Raw genomic sequence first — 17,926 nt, forward strand, 5'->3', positions numbered from 1 at the left:
TTCACTCTGATTTCCCTCTCATCTGGTTGAATAACAAAACTTGGAAGAAAATGGAAAAGGAAATGATACGTTATACATCCCAGCTTTGCCAGTGTTTATGTAAGCTCTATGCTTCGGTTAGTAATAATATAAATTGTTAACTCTCATGTATTACCATGTGCTAGGCAGTGTTCTAAAGTTGCATATATTAAATCATTTAATCCTCACAACAACCCTATAAGGTAGATACTTTATTATCATTCCCATTTTATAGATGAGGAGACTGAGGCACAGAGGTTAAATAATGTGTCCAAGGTCACGGAGTGGAAAAGTAGAAGAGTCCTTTTCTACCTCCGTTTTTGTGTTAATGGTTATATTTTGATTTTATTTGTGAGTGTTATTTCTGTCATGAATAAATGTATTTCATTTCCCCCCACAGGCTGCATGTTTGAAAAGGGCCCCAGGCAGTTTTATGATGACACCTGTGTTGTCCCAGAGAAATTCGATGGTAGGTTTTTCATTGTGTATCAAGTTTTGATTTCTGTAAGAGGGTGTGGAGAGATCACCTTCGCCTCTCCTGAAAGCAGTCAACAACGCTACTTAACGATTTTTATGCCCATCACCTACGACGCACTCAAGTCTCACTAAACTTTGCCTCTTATAAATTCCCTTTCCTTTGCCCATTAAGAAGCTTTTTGCTTTTGTCCTGTGACAGATCCCATTTTTAGAGTTAGACAGAGTATCATTCTTGCTGAGCTTTATGTAGAATAAGAGGACCCTTTCCATTGCCTGGCTGAGAACATGCAGCTTGTTGCTCGAGATTTATTGAGAGCTGATCCCGTAATTAACAAAGCAGAGGAGAAAGCATGCTACTGTGGATGCATGGATGACTAATGCAGGCTCTTGCCTTTTATTGTTCACGAAAAGATGCATTATGGAACACAGGAGCAATACAGCTGCCCATTTAGTTAGTGATTGTGAGTCTTCCTTTTTTGTTTTTCCCCTGGGAAGATGTTCGTTACTAATGTGACATTACTTTGTAATTGCTTCAGATGGAGTTAGGAAAGCATCACTCTTTTAATATCATTTGCTGTGGCAATGAAAATGAAAATATCACCCCCCCACACGTTAGAAAGGGGTGTCAAGTTAGAATCTTCTTTTCTTGACAAACGTGGCAGCAGTCAGCATCTACACAGAGGCTTGGGTAAAAAGTGAACAGTTGATTGACTTAGTGGTTCTTCAGAGTGGTCTCCATATTTCCTGCTTTGATTGTTTAACAGGAAATGAGCAGGGGCCCTCTGATTAGCTGATTGCACAAACTTTGGGGATCATGGCTGTAATGGCCTGGGTACCTCTCAGGAGCTTTTAATTGTCATTATTTAAACAGCAAAGTGTATGTGCAGATTGCTTCTCAGTCTCTAATTAGTTGCTTGAAGTCTACTGTGTTCCCCAGGCTTTCGCTACACGTAGACTTTTCAGAAGGGGTGATATAAGTCTTGGGAAGATCTGTTTCCTTAGCCTCCCTTTACATTGCTAAATTCATGCCAAGGTCACAGGGTTAAACTCCAATAGGGATCACTTTTTCAGCCTTACTCTATAATAGATGTTACTTTTAACCTTTGAGTTTCAGAGGTGTGATCTGTGTTATTTTCTTTAGCATCATTCGCAGAGCATCAAAATCCTTAAAATCTCTTGAGATAAAGCATAAAGTCTACTTTTTGGCATGACCTTCATCAGTTTCTTTCATGCTTAGTGAGCTTAACATTTTAAGAAATTGCGATAATTAGTATGGGCATGTAAGGAAGGAAAATAGCTCAAAACTGTAGACTGGATTATGATATAATCTAACAGGGCAAAGTCTAAGTCACTTACATGTTTGGGGAAGCTAACTGTCTTGATTATTTTTTCCCTTTGGCTTTTAAATACTCCTCAATTTTATACTAAGAAAATATTTTTGGGAAGATAGTATTGGGCTTACATTTTATAAGGAATAGAGAACAAGAAGAAAGAAGAACAAAGGGTTATTTTTTCATTGTACAAGGCCAGTATGATCAGTCGCATTTATAGGCAGAAGCAATCTAAAAGTTAGAAAATCTGAATCTGACAGTGTTTCACTCTATCTGCATAATTTCTCAGTTACCCCCATGAAAATTCCTAAATCTCAGAAGGAAAAACTGAGATAAATAAACCTGTCATTGAAATCAGTATGAAGAGACACTTCTATATTTTCTAGCTTAGACCAAAACAACATAATGATTTTTAGCAGCTGTTGAGTGAATTTATTTTGGTTTAGGTACGCGGGCCTCTCACTGTTGTGGCCTCTCCCGTTGCGGAGCACAGGCTCCGGACGTGCAGGCTCAGCGGCCATGGCTCACAGGCCCAGCCGCTCTGCGGCATGTGGGATCTTCCCGGACCGGGGCACGAACCCGTGTCCCCTGCATCGGCAGGCAGACTCTCAACCACTGCGCCACCAGGGAAGCCCTCAATTGTTTTTTTCGTGAAGGAGAGAAAGTCATGCATTAATAGTGATATGCTTGTAGGGCCCTAGACATTCAATCCCCAATGTGACTAATTCCACTTTTTTTTTTTTTTTGCGGTACATGGGCCTCTCACTGTTGTGGCCTCTCCAGCTGCGGAGCACAGGCTCCAGACACGCAGGCCCAGTGGCCATGGCTCACGTGCCCAGCTGCTCCGCGGCATGCGGGATCCTCCCGGACCGGGGCACGAGCCCGTGTCCCCTGCATCGGCAGGCAGACTCTTAACCACTGCGCCACCAGGGAAGCCCATTCCACATATTTTTGAGACAGTTTGCTGGAGATAGAAGTAAATAATCAGTAGTCATGAAACTGAGTTGTGGTTTTTTTTTTTTGGTTTGTTTGTTTTTTGGTAAAATCAAAATATCTGGCCAGATATTCCAAAGAATTGGAAACTAACACCTTTGCTGCTGTAATCTATTTAATAGAGTTTTTTACACTTTGTATGAATAACAAATAAATGTAGCACAAACCTTTCTTGTTTACAAATATAGATAACAGAAAACTCTGGTGTATTCTTTTTTGTGTGTGTATAAACATTATAAAATTGGACTTTTAGAAAAAGAATAGCAAGCTAAACTCAAATAAGTGCAATACAAACAAGAGACTAGGAAAAATGAGAGAATTTTCATTTGCTGCCAGTTGAGAAAGCAGAGTGCCAGTGAAGGTGTGGAAGAAAGATGGTATACCAGTAATCCAGAATGCCCTGAATTACCCATGACATTGTCCTAGTTTTTACTTAACTCAGAGTCTAAGATGCTATTAACTTTGCTTTGAAGTATTTGCATTAAAATTTTCACTAGTTTGTCATGTGCAGGTCAATGAGGTATTTACAAATTGCAAAATTTAATTTGTGCAAATAAAATGCACAGAGCTTAAAACTGATTACTCCCTCTGCATTGTTACTTAGAGCAGTAAGTAATGGCATTAACAATGAAGGAAAGAAGTATGATCGGATACTATAGTTTTTAAAATAGTATCTAAAGAAAAAAAAGTTATACAGCATTTTTATAAGTAAATGACATCCATGGATTTATTCTGCCCTTTGTACGTTTATAGTGACCTTTATATATACAGTTGTGTAAATTTGTAGATTCCTGGGTGATATTCACCCTTTTACCTATTTTAAATCCCTATTTAATGGTAACAGTATATTTCATAGAAACCCTTAAATTGGTTGTGGTGTAACCATTTTAGTGATTGGTTTAATATAAATTTTATGTAAATATCATTGCTAATCATAGAAACTTAAAATGTTTTTTAATTTAGGAGATATAAAACAAGAGCCAGGAATGTATCGGGAAGGACCCACGTACCAGCGGCGGGGATCACTTCAGCTCTGGCAGTTTTTGGTAGCTCTTCTGGACGACCCTTCAAATTCCCATTTCATTGCCTGGACTGGGAGAGGCATGGAATTTAAATTGATTGAGCCTGAAGAGGTGAGTTTAGTAGATTCTAGTTAGGAAGATCAGATACGTTTTAATATAAGGAAACATATACTTGATTAATATGCCAAAGAAGTATTTTTTAATTTTAAAACTATAGGGAAACATTTTGAATTAAAAGGTGGGCCAGCCTCCCTGGTGGCGCAGTGGTTGAGAGTCCGCCTGCCGATGCAGGGGATACGGGTTCGTGCCCCGGTCTGGGAGGATCCCATATGCCGCGGAGCGGCTGGGCCCGTGGGCCATGGCTGCTGAGCCTGCGCGTCCGGAGCCTGTGCTCCGCAGCGGGGGAGGCCACAGCAGTGAGAGGCCCGCGTACCACAAAAAAAAAAAAAAAAAAAAAAAAAAAGGTGGGCCAAAAAAAAAAAAGCAGGAATATATTTAAAATAAGACATGAATATGTTGCAGGCTTTTTCCAGTTGAATGCCGTCCTACAGAAATTGAAGGAAATCAACCAGATTATTAGCATAATCCTTTATTCAAGAGAGCAGGGCTTGGGAAGTCTCTAAAGGTGCATCTAAGTTGGGCATGTTTGGTGGTCTTTGAGGAAGAGAGGAGATGTCTATCAAAGTTCAACTAGTTTTGGGTATGGAGGAATTGTTCTTGAGAATTAGCAGTTATTATTTGGACAGTCTTGATTTTTGTCAAGAGGGTTAGAGAAGAACATTTAGAGAACAAAGTCATGTGTAAGAGGGTGTAGGGGAGACATAGCTGTGGGCGATAAAGGCACACAAGGGCCACAGTGGGAAATTCTTACTCCTTAAGTGTTTCTTAGGAGACACAGACCTGTACGACCATTGTTTCCCTTTGATTATTGGTGACACCTGTTTTGAGTCAGCTGGGCTGTGTACGCTCCTTTGGAAGGTAGGAATAAAGTTTAAAATGTCACCATACCTAAGAAGACTCTGGATAGAGATAATACAGGTAAATGGAACTCCTTTCATTCTGTTCAGCTGTCTTACTTCCTCCAGCCCTCCCCCATGCACATACCAATGGAGTGTTTTCCTGAAAAACCTCTCAGTTCAATTTTTATTCTTCCCAGGACTAACTTTAGGCTTAAGCCTACTTTTTTCTTTCTTTTTTTGGTTGAGGCATGCAGGATCTTTTCATTACGGTGCGGTCTCTCCGTTGCTGTGCTCGGGTTTCTCTCTAGTTGTGGCATGCAGGTTTTCTCTCTCTCGTTGAGGTGCATGAGCTCAATAGTTGTGGCACACGGGCTTAGTTGCCCCACGGCATGTGGGATCTTAGTTCCCCAACCAGGGACCGAACCCGCGTCCCCTTCATTGGCAAGAAGATTCCTTACCACTGGACCACCAGGGAAGTCCCAAGCCTACTATTATTATTACAACATAACCTACCGAATAGCATTTTGGACCTCAAAAGAAAGGTGACTTTTATATGAAATGTTTGTGTCTTATTAAAGATGCTTTCTCTGCTGCTGTTAAAATTGACTTCAGTTTACATTAGCTGAGAAAGCAATGGAAGACTTTTAGCTAACATGCCTATGACTTATCATATTGGCTATAGGATCTAAACACCTCAGAAAAGTCAAAAAATTCAGAGAGAGATATCCAGCTATTTTTTAACTCAAAGTGATTAGTTTCACGTAGACTAGACATCTACAACCTAGACTAGGCTAATGGGCCTATACATCTTGCATTTTCTGCTCTATGAGACCATGTATTTAATCATAATCAGATAACGTGTCCTAATTTGATATCCAGAAGATAAGGTGACATTACTTATTAAGATTTAAGAGATTATCCGATTGGAATATGTATTAAATAAAGTATGAAATCAGAGGAGATAGTTAGCACAATTAAGTGTACTCCGGGTTACATCAATACGCTGGTAGCATTTGAGGGTTCAAGTTAAATCAGAAATTCAAAGTATCCATTACTGAGTATAGGCTAAATGTTTGGCTGTTTGAATTTTGTACTGCATCTAAAACTTAATTTGGCTGTCAAAAGAAATTCATTTTTTATGTAGGTGTACTTAAATGATATAAGTGAAAGAACCGCAAAAATGTGAAGCACTAAAAATTGAGACTAGAAACACTTAGCGTAAAGTAATTTGAAAGCCCTTTAACATGATGGGAATGTGTGCTCTTCACCTCATGAAAGATGTTAATAATCTCTGCAAGAGTTGGTTCATGCTAGAACTGAGGACATTCAACAGGGATTTATATCAATTACTTCCGTCCATCTGTGATTAAAATAAAGTGAGCAGAAACAATTTTTATTTTTGCCATCTATCTGTTAAGATAGGGGAAATGACTGAATTATGTCAGTGATTATTGATCCACTCAGAAGTGTAAAAATACTTAGGCACATGATTAAGTTCTTTATATAGCAATTGTTGATTTTTAAGCTGATCATGTTTGAACAAGTAGAATAGGAGACTTGACCAGGGGACCCATTAAGTTACATCAAATTGTGAGTTTCTGTGTTTTTTTTTTTTTTAATGCCGGGAAGGAATACAATTACTTCTGTTCCATACAACAAACCAACATTTAGACACCTTTTCTGTATCAGACTCAGAAAGTAAAAAAGGACAGGGGAATTCAGAGTCAGCCTAACTCCCTGGCAATTGTGCAATAAGCACTCAATGTCTCCTAAGGCCCTTTGTTCAAAATGAAACATTCCATTTCTGATTGCTGCATTGCTCACTGCTACAATTGCTTCCATCAGGCAATGACTGTGCTGCTTATGTTTAAATTTCTTCTTTGGAAAATGTTTGTGAAATTTCTTTAGTCTCTGTGGCCCACGGTCACCCTCTTCTTTCAACTACACAGCAGTTAATTGAGGGTCTGTGACAGCACAGCTCATGAAAGGTGGCTCTGAAGCCATCCTTGTTGGAATTACTCATGAGTTCCACTTTTTGTATTTCCTCTTGTGGTTTAAAATGATACTGAGTGAGACTGCAGTTTTGCGCTGATTATCTGCTCAGTGTGTTTGGATAACTTTAGCAAGCACATAATCTTTAACATCTCTCTTTTTGAGATATTTGAGAAAACGAGATGTTATTTTTTAATTCATCATGGGTTCTGGGGAATTGTTCCAGGGAACAGTTACTGACATAGTGAAGCATCTGTAGGATGCAGAGGAGAAGTCTTCTGATAATATTCAAGCTTGTTGAGCTGAAGAGTTATCGAGAAGTCTGATAGCCAGGCCCTGATTGTGGTTTCTAGGTTTACTGTTGCATATTCAAGCTTGATTTTTAAAAATAAATTGAATAATAATTGAACGATTGCGTTTTCCTGTTTAATTCATTTGGTAATAAGGGTAAATGCTAGAGTGCTATAGAGATCTTTTCACTCTCCTCATTAACAGCCAAAGTTTTCTTTTGAAGGAGTGTTAAAAGGAAGTTACTGGAAGTATTGCCACCATCGTACCCACTCCATGTTGAAAATGGTACCTTGGTGGGTTTTTTTAAACATCTTTATTGGAGTATAATTGCTTTACAATGGTGTGTTAGTTTCTGCTGTGTAACAAAGTGAATCAGCTATATGTATACATATATCCCCATATCTCCTCCCTCTTGCGTCTCCCTCCCACCCTCCCTATCCCGCCCCTCTAGGTGGTCACAAAGCACTGAGCTTATCTCCCTGTGCTATGCGGCTGCTTCCCACTAGCTATCTGTTTTACGTTTGGTACCTTGGCTTTTAGTGGCGCTGGATATAGTGGTGATTGATGGGTCATATGTGAGGGCTGAACGGACTTTCTTAGTTGTTGGATGGTCTAACCTATCCTGGAAATTATTTATATTATCTGTTAATTTTAAGTTTCAATCTTTTGTTTTGTTTTGTTTTGTTTTTTGTGGTACGCGGGCCTCTCACTGTTGTGGCCTCTCCCGTTGCGGAGCACAGGCTCCGGACGTGCAGGCTCAGCGGCCATGGGCCCAGCCGCTCCGCAGCACGTGGGATCTTCCCGGACCGGGGCACGAACCTGTGTCCCCTGCATCGGCAGGCGGACTCGCAACGACTGTGCCACCAGGGAAGCCCAAGTTTCAATCTTTTAAAAAATTTTTATCATGATAGGAACACAACATGGGATCTATCTTCTTATCAAATTTTTACACGTTCAATCCAGTATCTTTAACTGTAGGAACAGTGCTGTACAACAGATTTCTGTATCTTATTCCTTCATCTTGCACAACTTGTCTGCATCTCCCAGGCATATGAGTATGTCCCATTCCCCTCAACTTTATAATGAATGTGATATTGAAACAGCTCTAAGAATAAATTTGATTGTTTTAAAATGTCTACTGATACCCATGGTGCTGAGAATTAACTGGCATCATAAAAGTCAAACTCTGCTTATGGTATTAAAAAAACATCTTTCTCTCCCCAAAGACTTCCACTGTGTTGTCTTGAAGTTTGTTGCAGGTATTTTACTTTCTAGGTGTCTCCTGGTGAGCCTCTAGAAAAGTATCACTTACAAATGCGTAAGTGTTCAGAAACTGTTGTTCCGTTTCAGGAGATACTAATAATTTATTTTCACATCCCCTCCAGTTTTGCAGGCTGTTCAGTTGTCATGTCTATTAAAGATTCACTGATGTCCATTGTTAGCTTTTTAAAAGACATTTTATTTAGAAATTATTGCTTTCACTTCTTATTGCCATCTGCCCATTTTGCTATTGCTTAGAACATTTACATTAAAAAGAAGTTTATCTTTGGAACTTTAAGGTGTACCTGTCACGGTGACTCTGTTTTGACATATAGTCACGTCCCTGTGACATTACATCTCTCTGCTCTTAAAAAATATACTGATATATGTGACTAAATTACATTGTATCTTCATTCAGGAAGTAGAAATTAGTGAGAGAGAAAATAGCAAGGATCAGTATTTTTAAAAGAGAAAGAAAAAAACCCTAGGGAAAGGTTTTTGCTAATGAAGTAGAGAGAGACAGAATGATCTCTTTGCAAAGCATTCTGTTTTAGTATATTACACGTAGCAACAACTTGGAATTCTGTGAACATGAAGGAAAACTCTAACCCTATTTAAAAATGCTCTCAGGGTTACTTAGGTATGCATGGCAGCTGCAATTTCTGCTCAGATGAAGCAAAAGTGGAAATTAATGCGAAGGTGACTTTAGCTGGGGTCATAGAAGCAGGCCACCCTGTTCTGGATAAGGCTGCAGCTAGCCAGGGTAGTGGTGAGGTAGGGGATACAGATATGTTGAGGAAGGAGGTTTTGCTGAAGCTCTGTTGAAGAATTCTCTCTCTTTGCCAGAAAAGTTGCTCCTCCAAAGCCACATTATAAAAAGCTCGGAGATTGTGCACTAAACAACAAAAGTGGATATTCTGCTTTAGAGATTTTTGTCTGTGGACTCATATACATGGTGACCTTCTTATTTTTAGCATCTGATTACTGTTCTTTAAATGAATGCTTAATTCCCCAGTGTAGTATTGGCTCCAATTTTATTCTGATGCTGCTTCAGGCAATAAAAATTTTTTGCAGTTCAGCTTACTAATTGGTATACTGTTTCCTCTGCTGTACACACTGTGCCACTTGTTCACTCTTTTATTCAGTGTCATGCAGGATATCTATTTTCCTTTGGTTTATCATAACCTCAAAAACACCTTTACAAAGAGATCATGAAGACGCTCTTGATCTATAGATTTTATCTGAAAAGAAAAAATAAGAAGGAAAAAACAGACAGCGTACCTCAGAATGCGAAGCATGCCTCATTTTGGTGAATTGCAGCCTGTTCATTACTGTTGTAAATACATTCCCTTATTTCCATTTAATTTTGTATCTAAAACAGTAGTGACAAAGAATTCTATTGTGATGCTTCAGAATGATCACTGAAGGCCTGGTTTAGAAAGCAAACCAGGACATAGGATATGCAGATCATGATAGCTTTTGTGTCTTTACTTATGTTTTTGATTTGGATGTGTTTTAGAGTGTTTGGAAGTAATTAATGAATTAACTAATTTTTATGAGATATGTTGATAAGTTTATACTTAACACTACAATGTAATTCTGTTTTGGTGGCAGGTGGCCCGGCGTTGGGGCATTCAGAAAAACAGGCCAGCTATGAACTATGATAAACTTAGCCGTTCACTCCGCTATTATTATGAGAAAGGAATCATGCAAAAGGTGAGCAGCTAATACAGCATTAAAATTCATTGAAATGTTGCACATTCATCTGCATGTCATACTTTAAAGCCACATATCATTACACTGCTGAAGCAAGGTTTTCACCCACTTTAACATATGCTTAGCTGTTTGTTTTGTTATTACAAGCCTTTCTGTTTATAAATTCATGGGCATTATAGACAAATGTGTAATAATATCATACACAAAGTAGTAGACTTTCTGGAAGTCCCCACTTTCCTGTGTTTGGTAGAAAAAATGTTGTTTTAGTACTAATATGGCAAGCATATATCCCCAGAAGTTGTTGATATTTTGCTACATTCTCCACAAGTATATAATTTTGAATACTAACTGAATTATTACCTTTTCCCTCTTGTTCTGGTTCTTAAAACATTCAGAACATTGCTTGTTCTCATTCTGAAAAACATTTTTTCTTGGCTGATTTCATTACTTGACAGCTTAACATCTTAAACCGTTGATTAAAAATAAGTATTTGATCTTATTTCATTGGTATAATGAAGTTAAATTTATTTTATTTCAAATGAGTGTCTCTTAATATTTCCAGGTAGCTTTTTTAAAAGGTGTGAGATAAAACAAATGAATTACACCTAGAACAAAATATAAAATTTTTGAAGAAGGTAATGAATAAATGAATAAATAAAGATAAAACATTTGGGTATTTGTTATTGTTACATCCTTCAGCTTTGCATGCATATTTGATCTAATAGTCTTGACTGTGAACAACGTTTAGGATTTATTCATCGTGAATATTACATTATAGTTTTATTATGCGTCCTTTGTTCATTTGGGGGGACACAGACGTATATTACAGATTGTGGCATAGTTTTATGTCACCATGGTTCTGCCAAGAAAAACTAGACCAGTTGGTCCATGAAACTTACTAGAAGACAGGGAAAGAGCATCATTGAGTTTTCTAGACCAAAGGGAATCTGTGCTCTGGAGTTGGCCAGCCTGGAAGTTAGAACTTCAAAGATCCTTAAAAGATAAGGCTGAATTAGATTCTTAATTGCTTCCTATTTCCCTGAATCTCACCTTCAAAATGTAAAACCAGTTACTACCTGCTCTGTCTTCTCCATCTCAACCCTGGAGTCTTTTTTAATTCCTCCCTTTCTCTCATCCACCACTCCCATTTGCAGCCAACCCCTTTCACATACATCCCATTCTTTTCATTTTCATCACCATCTTCCTAATTGGGCACATCAAGTGGGCTGGCACAGTAGGTGCTCTGCAGGTCCCCTGGGCAGTGTTACACCAAATGCAGTCATGACTTTGGTTTGCATGCTACCTTCTCATTAGATCACCTTTTTTGAACAGATTCTTCTGCTACTAAGCAGTGGTATTCTTACCTCGTGAAGCTGCTGTGATTATTAAATGAAGTAATGTACTTGAGACACTTGCATTGTACCTGGCGCAAAAGTCTTCAACAAATGGTAGCTGTGAATAAATCTCACACCCTGAAGCCAAGGCATATTTAGCTTGTGTGTCTTGACCAGTAAGTCCCTTACTAAATGGAGCAGTCACAGAGAGCTAAAAAGTATCATAAAATGTCTAATCATACCTCAGGTTTTAGACACAGTGTTTGAGGGGGTATCTGCAGGATGACATGTCTGGTCTTAAATATTCTCAAAGGTGTTCAAACTTATGCTTATTACTGATAACACCACTTCCATGTTCCTATTTATTTATCCAGTTATCACATATCCTATTTATTTACCTCTTACTTTAATAAATTAATAAGGCAAGATGCTATCAAATAGTCAAATGACAGCATAGATGTTGAAAAAACAAAGAAAAATGTTGTGGCTCCTCACGTTTTTTCTATTAGGCTGTAATTGCCAAAGGAAACTATTAGCAACTATTTATTTGTCAGCTAATATAGGAGAGTAAAATGTTGTACATCACAGGCCTTTTGGGGTATTGCATATGATATAAGGAAAACCAGGTCGTTTAAAGGTAAAAAATGCAAAAGTTGAATTCTACTTATAACTAGCACAACAATCAAGACTTTGGACAATTTTTACAGACTTACATATACTTATTCATCCTTCCACATGTTGAGCCATTCTACTTGCTGCTCTCTGACACATCTGTGACTCTCTCATTGCTTCACTCTTTTTAGAATGTCCTGCCATCTTATCTTTACCTGTTAACATAATGGCTAAGTAAGTTCTAGTATAGTCATTCAGAGGAAAATTATGCAGTCCTTTAAAAAAAAAAAAACTCTGATGTAGAATTATATACTTTAATGTATGGGGAAAGTGTTTATCTGACCACGCTTGTTCATGAACTTAAAACTCTGTGTGTATGTGGTGTATGTAAAAGAAAATAAAATGGAAAGATTAGAGAATAAAATAAAACCCAAGTGGATCTAAACATCAAAGAAACCCTGATTATTTTAGTAGTTATGAAAGAAATAAGAAATGAAGTAATGATCATTATACCTTATAGACAGTACATGTATAATTTCAAAATTTAGAAATGATGGGAAAAGTATATACAAACATTTAAGCATTGGTTATTTCTGGTTGATATAATCAGATTATTATGTCTTTTGGCTTAACCTGTAATTTAAAATTTTCTTCCAATATCCCTGTATTACTTCTGAAATTTTAAAAGTTAACACATAATTTAAATATCTAGTCTTTCAAAATTCATGTTTTATCTATCTAAGCATTGCAATTTGTGTATACTGAATGTATAGCGTTTTCCATATTGTAACTGAATAACAGAAGCCGTTCTGTCCCTTGGTTGGTTATCAGCCCTTGTTCTAAATTTTGTGGCATTTAACACAGTCCAATAATTATAGTAGTAGCCCTAAATATGTTTACTGTAAGGAAAATAAAACAGTGAGTCAAGGCAGAGTCCTTAAGAGGTTTTATAATCTTGAGTGCATATTATACATTTTAATTCCCCACAGTGATTTATCGAATCATTTCTAATTATAACCAATAGCAACAGGTTGTACAAAAAAACTTCCAGTATCCTAAAGCAAATGCCTCCTTCTCAGCGGCTGCAGACAAAACAAAGCAGGTTATTAAATGCTCTGAGGTATGCAGGCCATTTATTTTATTTTTATTCTCAAAGTGCTTTGAACAAAGAAAAACGGAAAGCGAGGATTTAGTATAGTTAAGCTTTGTTTCTGATATGGTCTATTTTTACTTTTATGGCAGTTTCACCATTTCACCTTTACGAACTTAATTTCCTTTTTATAAAGGACTAAAGTGAATAAATTTATGCCAGACTCCTCTGTTTGCCATGCCCTGTGCTACAGACTTCCATCTTACTCTTGCAAGAGGCTTTCCAAGAAGCCATTCCTGACTCCATTTCACACAAAAAAGGGGAACTGGGGGCAGTTTAAGAAACATGTCCAAATTCATAAAAACTAAGTCTTGGCTGTTTTCAAGCCTAAGGATATTCAGAGTATTTGAATTCTCTAAATTGATTCCTCTTACAGGGTAAAAAAAATCCAGGGCAAAAAACATTCTAAATCTGAGTCCAGAACAGCAGTGCTCTTTGGTATTTTTTTTTCTCTTCCCAAACATGCACAGATAGTTTATAAACTATGAACTCACCATACCCCCACATCACACAGCAAGTAGCAGAGGAGTTGAGTAATTTTCACCTTTCTAAAATTACTGAACTCTACATACACACAAAAAGTTACTGCCAAACTTAATACAAAGAACTGTATTCATCCACTCCCGCCCCGCCCAACCCCCTTGGTTTTCTGAGAAGCTCAGCATTGTCTATTAATGGCAGCGGGGGCAGGGCTGTATTTGTTCCACTCAATTGTTTATAATTTCCTAGAGAAGCATTACTCTTCAAAATTTAAGTTTGGGACATGTTATTTCCTACAAATTACGCCACTTCTCCTTTATTTCAGGCAGCTGTCACATTTCTTTTTTTCATTTCCTCCCTGTGCATTGTGTATTTTAAATTCCTTTCACTTTTTTACACCTCTTACTTCAATTTGACACTTTATATACATCCTTAACTTCTGTCTAAGGCATCTTGCTTTCATTTTTAAAAGTGATGTACCCAGGATAATGCTGCCCTCTTGATCCATCTTTCGTTTAAATAAGACTATGTATCTTTTTTTTCAAGTGAGAATATACAGTGCAAAAAAATAAAAAAAGAACAGTTCACCCTGCGAATCAGTGAATCACTAGTCTAGTCTTATCAGGAACACGATACATTTTTCTTCTAAGGTTTGGAAGTTTAGTTTTTCTACAGTTTCAGAAATACAATGTTAAGAGGGAGACACTACACTTTAAAGGCCTGGTTATTTTATAAGTACTATAGATATTACCTTTACAAACGGAGGGGAAAAAATTGTAATGTGAAGATGCCTGCATGAAATCATTGATTTTTTTTTTCCCCAAATAGCCATGTAAGTTTACACTTACATGAAAACAAGCAAACTGCTAAGCTTTCTAGCTATATCTGGAATGAATGTAATTATTACTCAAGATCAACATTTTGCATTTCCCTCGATTGAACCATAGTTCATCCCACAAAGTGAGGATTTTTTTTCTATCTGTTAATAGTTAATTGCTTCTTCTTTTGTTATTCATCCTTTCTGGAGTATTAAATCATGTTTTTGTTTATTTCTTTCTCTGCCCTTCCAATCTGGGATGGTGAAGATGAGTTGTTGGTTTCTTTTAAGCTGAGATGTAGTTGACAGAACAACCTCACATTAGTTTCAGGTGTACAACACAACGATTGGATATTTGTATCTCTTGCGAAATGCTCACCACACTAAGTCTAGTTACCATCCGGCACTGCACATAAGGATGGGATTTCTCTTCCATGTTTCCCTTAGGTGGCTGGAGAGAGATACGTCTACAAATTTGTATGTGATCCAGAAGCCCTCTTCTCCATGGCCTTTCCAGATAATCAGCGCCCACTGCTGAAGACAGACATGGAGCGTCATATCAACGAAGAGGACACGGTGCCTCTGTCCCACTTTGACGAGAGCATGGCCTATATGCCAGAAGGGGGCTGCTGCAACCCTCACCCCTATAACGAAGGCTACGTGTATTAACACAAGTGACAGTCAAGGGCCTCCTCGCGCCTCTCCTCTTTTGCAAGATGCAGAGAATCTCTGAATTCTCTTCAATCTTTGTCTGATTTTTGTTGTTTGTATTTTATTTTTAAATAATAATACACAAAAAGGGGCTTTTCCTGTTGCATTATTCTATGGTCTGCCATGGACTGTGCACTTTATTTGAGGGTGGGTGGGAGTAATCTAAACATTTATTCTGTGTAACAGGAAGGTAATGGGTGAATGGGAGGGGGGGATTAGGGGATTACTTTTTACTTAGGCTTGGGATGGGGTCCTACAGGTTTTAAGTATGATGAAGCTCTATCATGTTGATTTGATTTCATAACAACCTAGAAAATGTTCATTTCCTCTGGGTGTCTATAGTACACAGTTAATTCACATTGTGTAAATATCCACTTGGAGACTATTTGCCTTGGGCATTTTCCCCTATCATTTCTGAGTCTCTGCAAGGTGTACAAAAAAAAAAACTACTGTAAAAGGCAGTTTAATTGTTAGAAATGACTGTTTTTGCACCTCTTGTAAAAAGGTATCTAGAGATTGCATTTGCTGCTTTTTGTTTCGTTTTGCTTTATATATGACTCATAGAGGGTAACCATAAAATGGGTAATTCTCTCTGAAGTTGAGTAATCACCATGACTGTAAATGAGGGGCACAATTTTGGACTCTGGCTCCAAACTGAGTCACAGGCCAGTAGCAGTATACGTATCTGGTGCCACCTTGCTCTTTAGATACAAATCATACTGTTGTTAAAGTATTTTGAAGCTCATTTCAGTTAAATAATGATATTTTTCAGGGTCCTTTGAGATCTTCATTTAAATGTTAAATCTGGGATCACAATGAAGCAAAAAATATCTGTCTCCTTTCGCTTCCTTCAGTACATAAAAACATTATTTAATCAATAAGAATTAACTGTACTAAATCATATAATATGCTGTTCTAGATACAGCAAGCACTCCTTAAGAAAAATATCCAATACACTAAATAGGTACTATAGTAATTTTTAGACATGGTACCCATTGATATGCATTTAAACCTTTTACTGCTGTGTTATGTTGAAACATATATAAATATTAGATAATGCTAATGCTTCTGCTGCTGTCTTTTCTGTAATATTCTCTTTCATGCTGAATTTACTATGACCATTTATAAGCAATGCAGTTAACTACAGATAGTATTTCAGGACAAAATAGATGACTCGAACCATTTATTGCTTAAAAAATAGCTTATGCCATGGTATGCTATAAGCAGCTTTTATGCACATTGACAAAATGAAGAGTAAGCTTCAGCTTGCTAAGGGAAACTGTGGAAAATTTTGTAACTTTTGGTGAAATGCAAAATTATTTACAAACTGTCAAAGGATATGAGGAAGTTGCTGTATGACATAGTGCTGGCACTGGTACTATCCATCATCTTGTTTTGGACACTCGTGTAAATGTGATTGGATTGTTTGAAAGAAGATTTAAAGATTTAAAGTTTCAAAGGTTTTTGTTTTGGTTTTGTTTTGCATTTGGAGAAAATACTGAAAGCAGGGTATAACAAAACCATAAGTGAATGGTGTTACAGTATCTCTGAAGAGCTTGCTAAAGTGATTCAAGCAAGAAACACGAATTTTGTTCACTCCATCAATATCCCAGAGGAACAAAAATTTTTAAAGAATCAGTAGCAAAATTTTTTAAAAAGTCCTAAACACAAAGCCAAAATCGACTTATAAAAGCTTTTCATGATGAACACAGGAAAAATTGTTGAAAGATGATCTCCTGGCTACCCATTTTCCAACATGTCATGGATCACAACTCATGTCTTTAAATTGAACAGTTATTGGGAAACCCACATACCATAATCAATACCTCTCACATTTAATCCTACAAAAGAAAAAAAACATATTCTAATTTCAACATATCTATGTAACCTGTGATTTCAATGCTTGTTCTACATTTACATTATATAGCATTAGGCCCATTATGGGCTAATAAATATGCCTTAAAAATCAGAACTTTTTTCCCCCACTTTGCTCATGTGGCCATTTACAGCACGTAGAATAAAAACAGATTTTAAAATATTCAGCTAAAGTTTTACTGGCAAGAGAATTGACACATTTGGAGAAATTGAAGGAGAAATTGAAAGTGGGTTCTTAAAATATGTTCTAAATGAAAATTATATTGAGTATTCTTTTTCTTCTCTCTTTTTCTTTTATTCTTTTAAAACTTCTAGTTCTAGTCTGACAGTGAGAAAATTGGGCTATGAGTTATTTTAAGGAATCAAGGAAGAATTGGTATTGATTATATAATATTTAAGGACAAATTATATATTTTGCTGTTTACGGTACTAACTCACTGAATGAAGTAAGTAATTGGCCAACATTAAGTATATTTCTCATACAGAAGGGTTCAAGACATTGCATTATAAATTCTTGGGAAATGTATCTAAATTTTTTTTTTTTGGTTCTGTTCTTATTCTACTTTTTGTTTGGTTGTATTTTTATTTTCAGATAGATTAATAAATCTGGCAGCTGATTTCTGCAAGATTCTTGTGTTTTGAATTTCTAATTGAATTGGCTATTCAAACATAGAAATCAACAACATAACATTTTCCTTCAACTTGGTAAAGGAAACTAAAAGAATTATCTCCCCTCATGTTTGCTGCCTTTTGATGCTAATACCCAACAGACTAATTACAACAAAGAATGTCACCTCTCCAATAACTAACGAAAGATGATTTTCTTTAAGTTATGCCTATAAAAATGCTTAAAAATAAAAATTCACACAGCTGACAGTGCAGAGCAGT

The 17,926-nt window shown here is 37.0% G+C and overlaps 1 protein-coding gene across 7 annotated transcripts in view; it reads left to right on the top strand.

Moving 5' to 3' along the window:
* ETV1 (ETS variant transcription factor 1) overlaps positions 1-15,121 on the top strand; it is a gene marked incomplete at both ends in the record, with an annotated part of 92,656 nt that extends 77,535 nt beyond the window's left edge. For all 7 annotated transcript variants that reach the window (XM_079711037.1, XM_079711040.1, XM_079711039.1 and 4 more), the window contains 4 exons: positions 419-487; positions 3,783-3,952; positions 9,958-10,059; positions 14,900-15,121. In XM_079711037.1, the coding sequence (XP_079567163.1) occupies positions 419-487; positions 3,783-3,952; positions 9,958-10,059; positions 14,900-15,121 (563 nt within the window). The remainder of the gene's footprint in view (positions 1-418; positions 488-3,782; positions 3,953-9,957; positions 10,060-14,899) is intronic.
* Positions 15,122-17,926: the final 2,805 nt, after the last annotated feature.

The sequence above is a fragment of the Hyperoodon ampullatus genome (genome assembly GCF_949752795.1).
Source record: "Hyperoodon ampullatus genome assembly, chromosome: 9".
NCBI lineage: Eukaryota > Metazoa > Chordata > Mammalia > Artiodactyla > Ziphiidae > Hyperoodon > Hyperoodon ampullatus.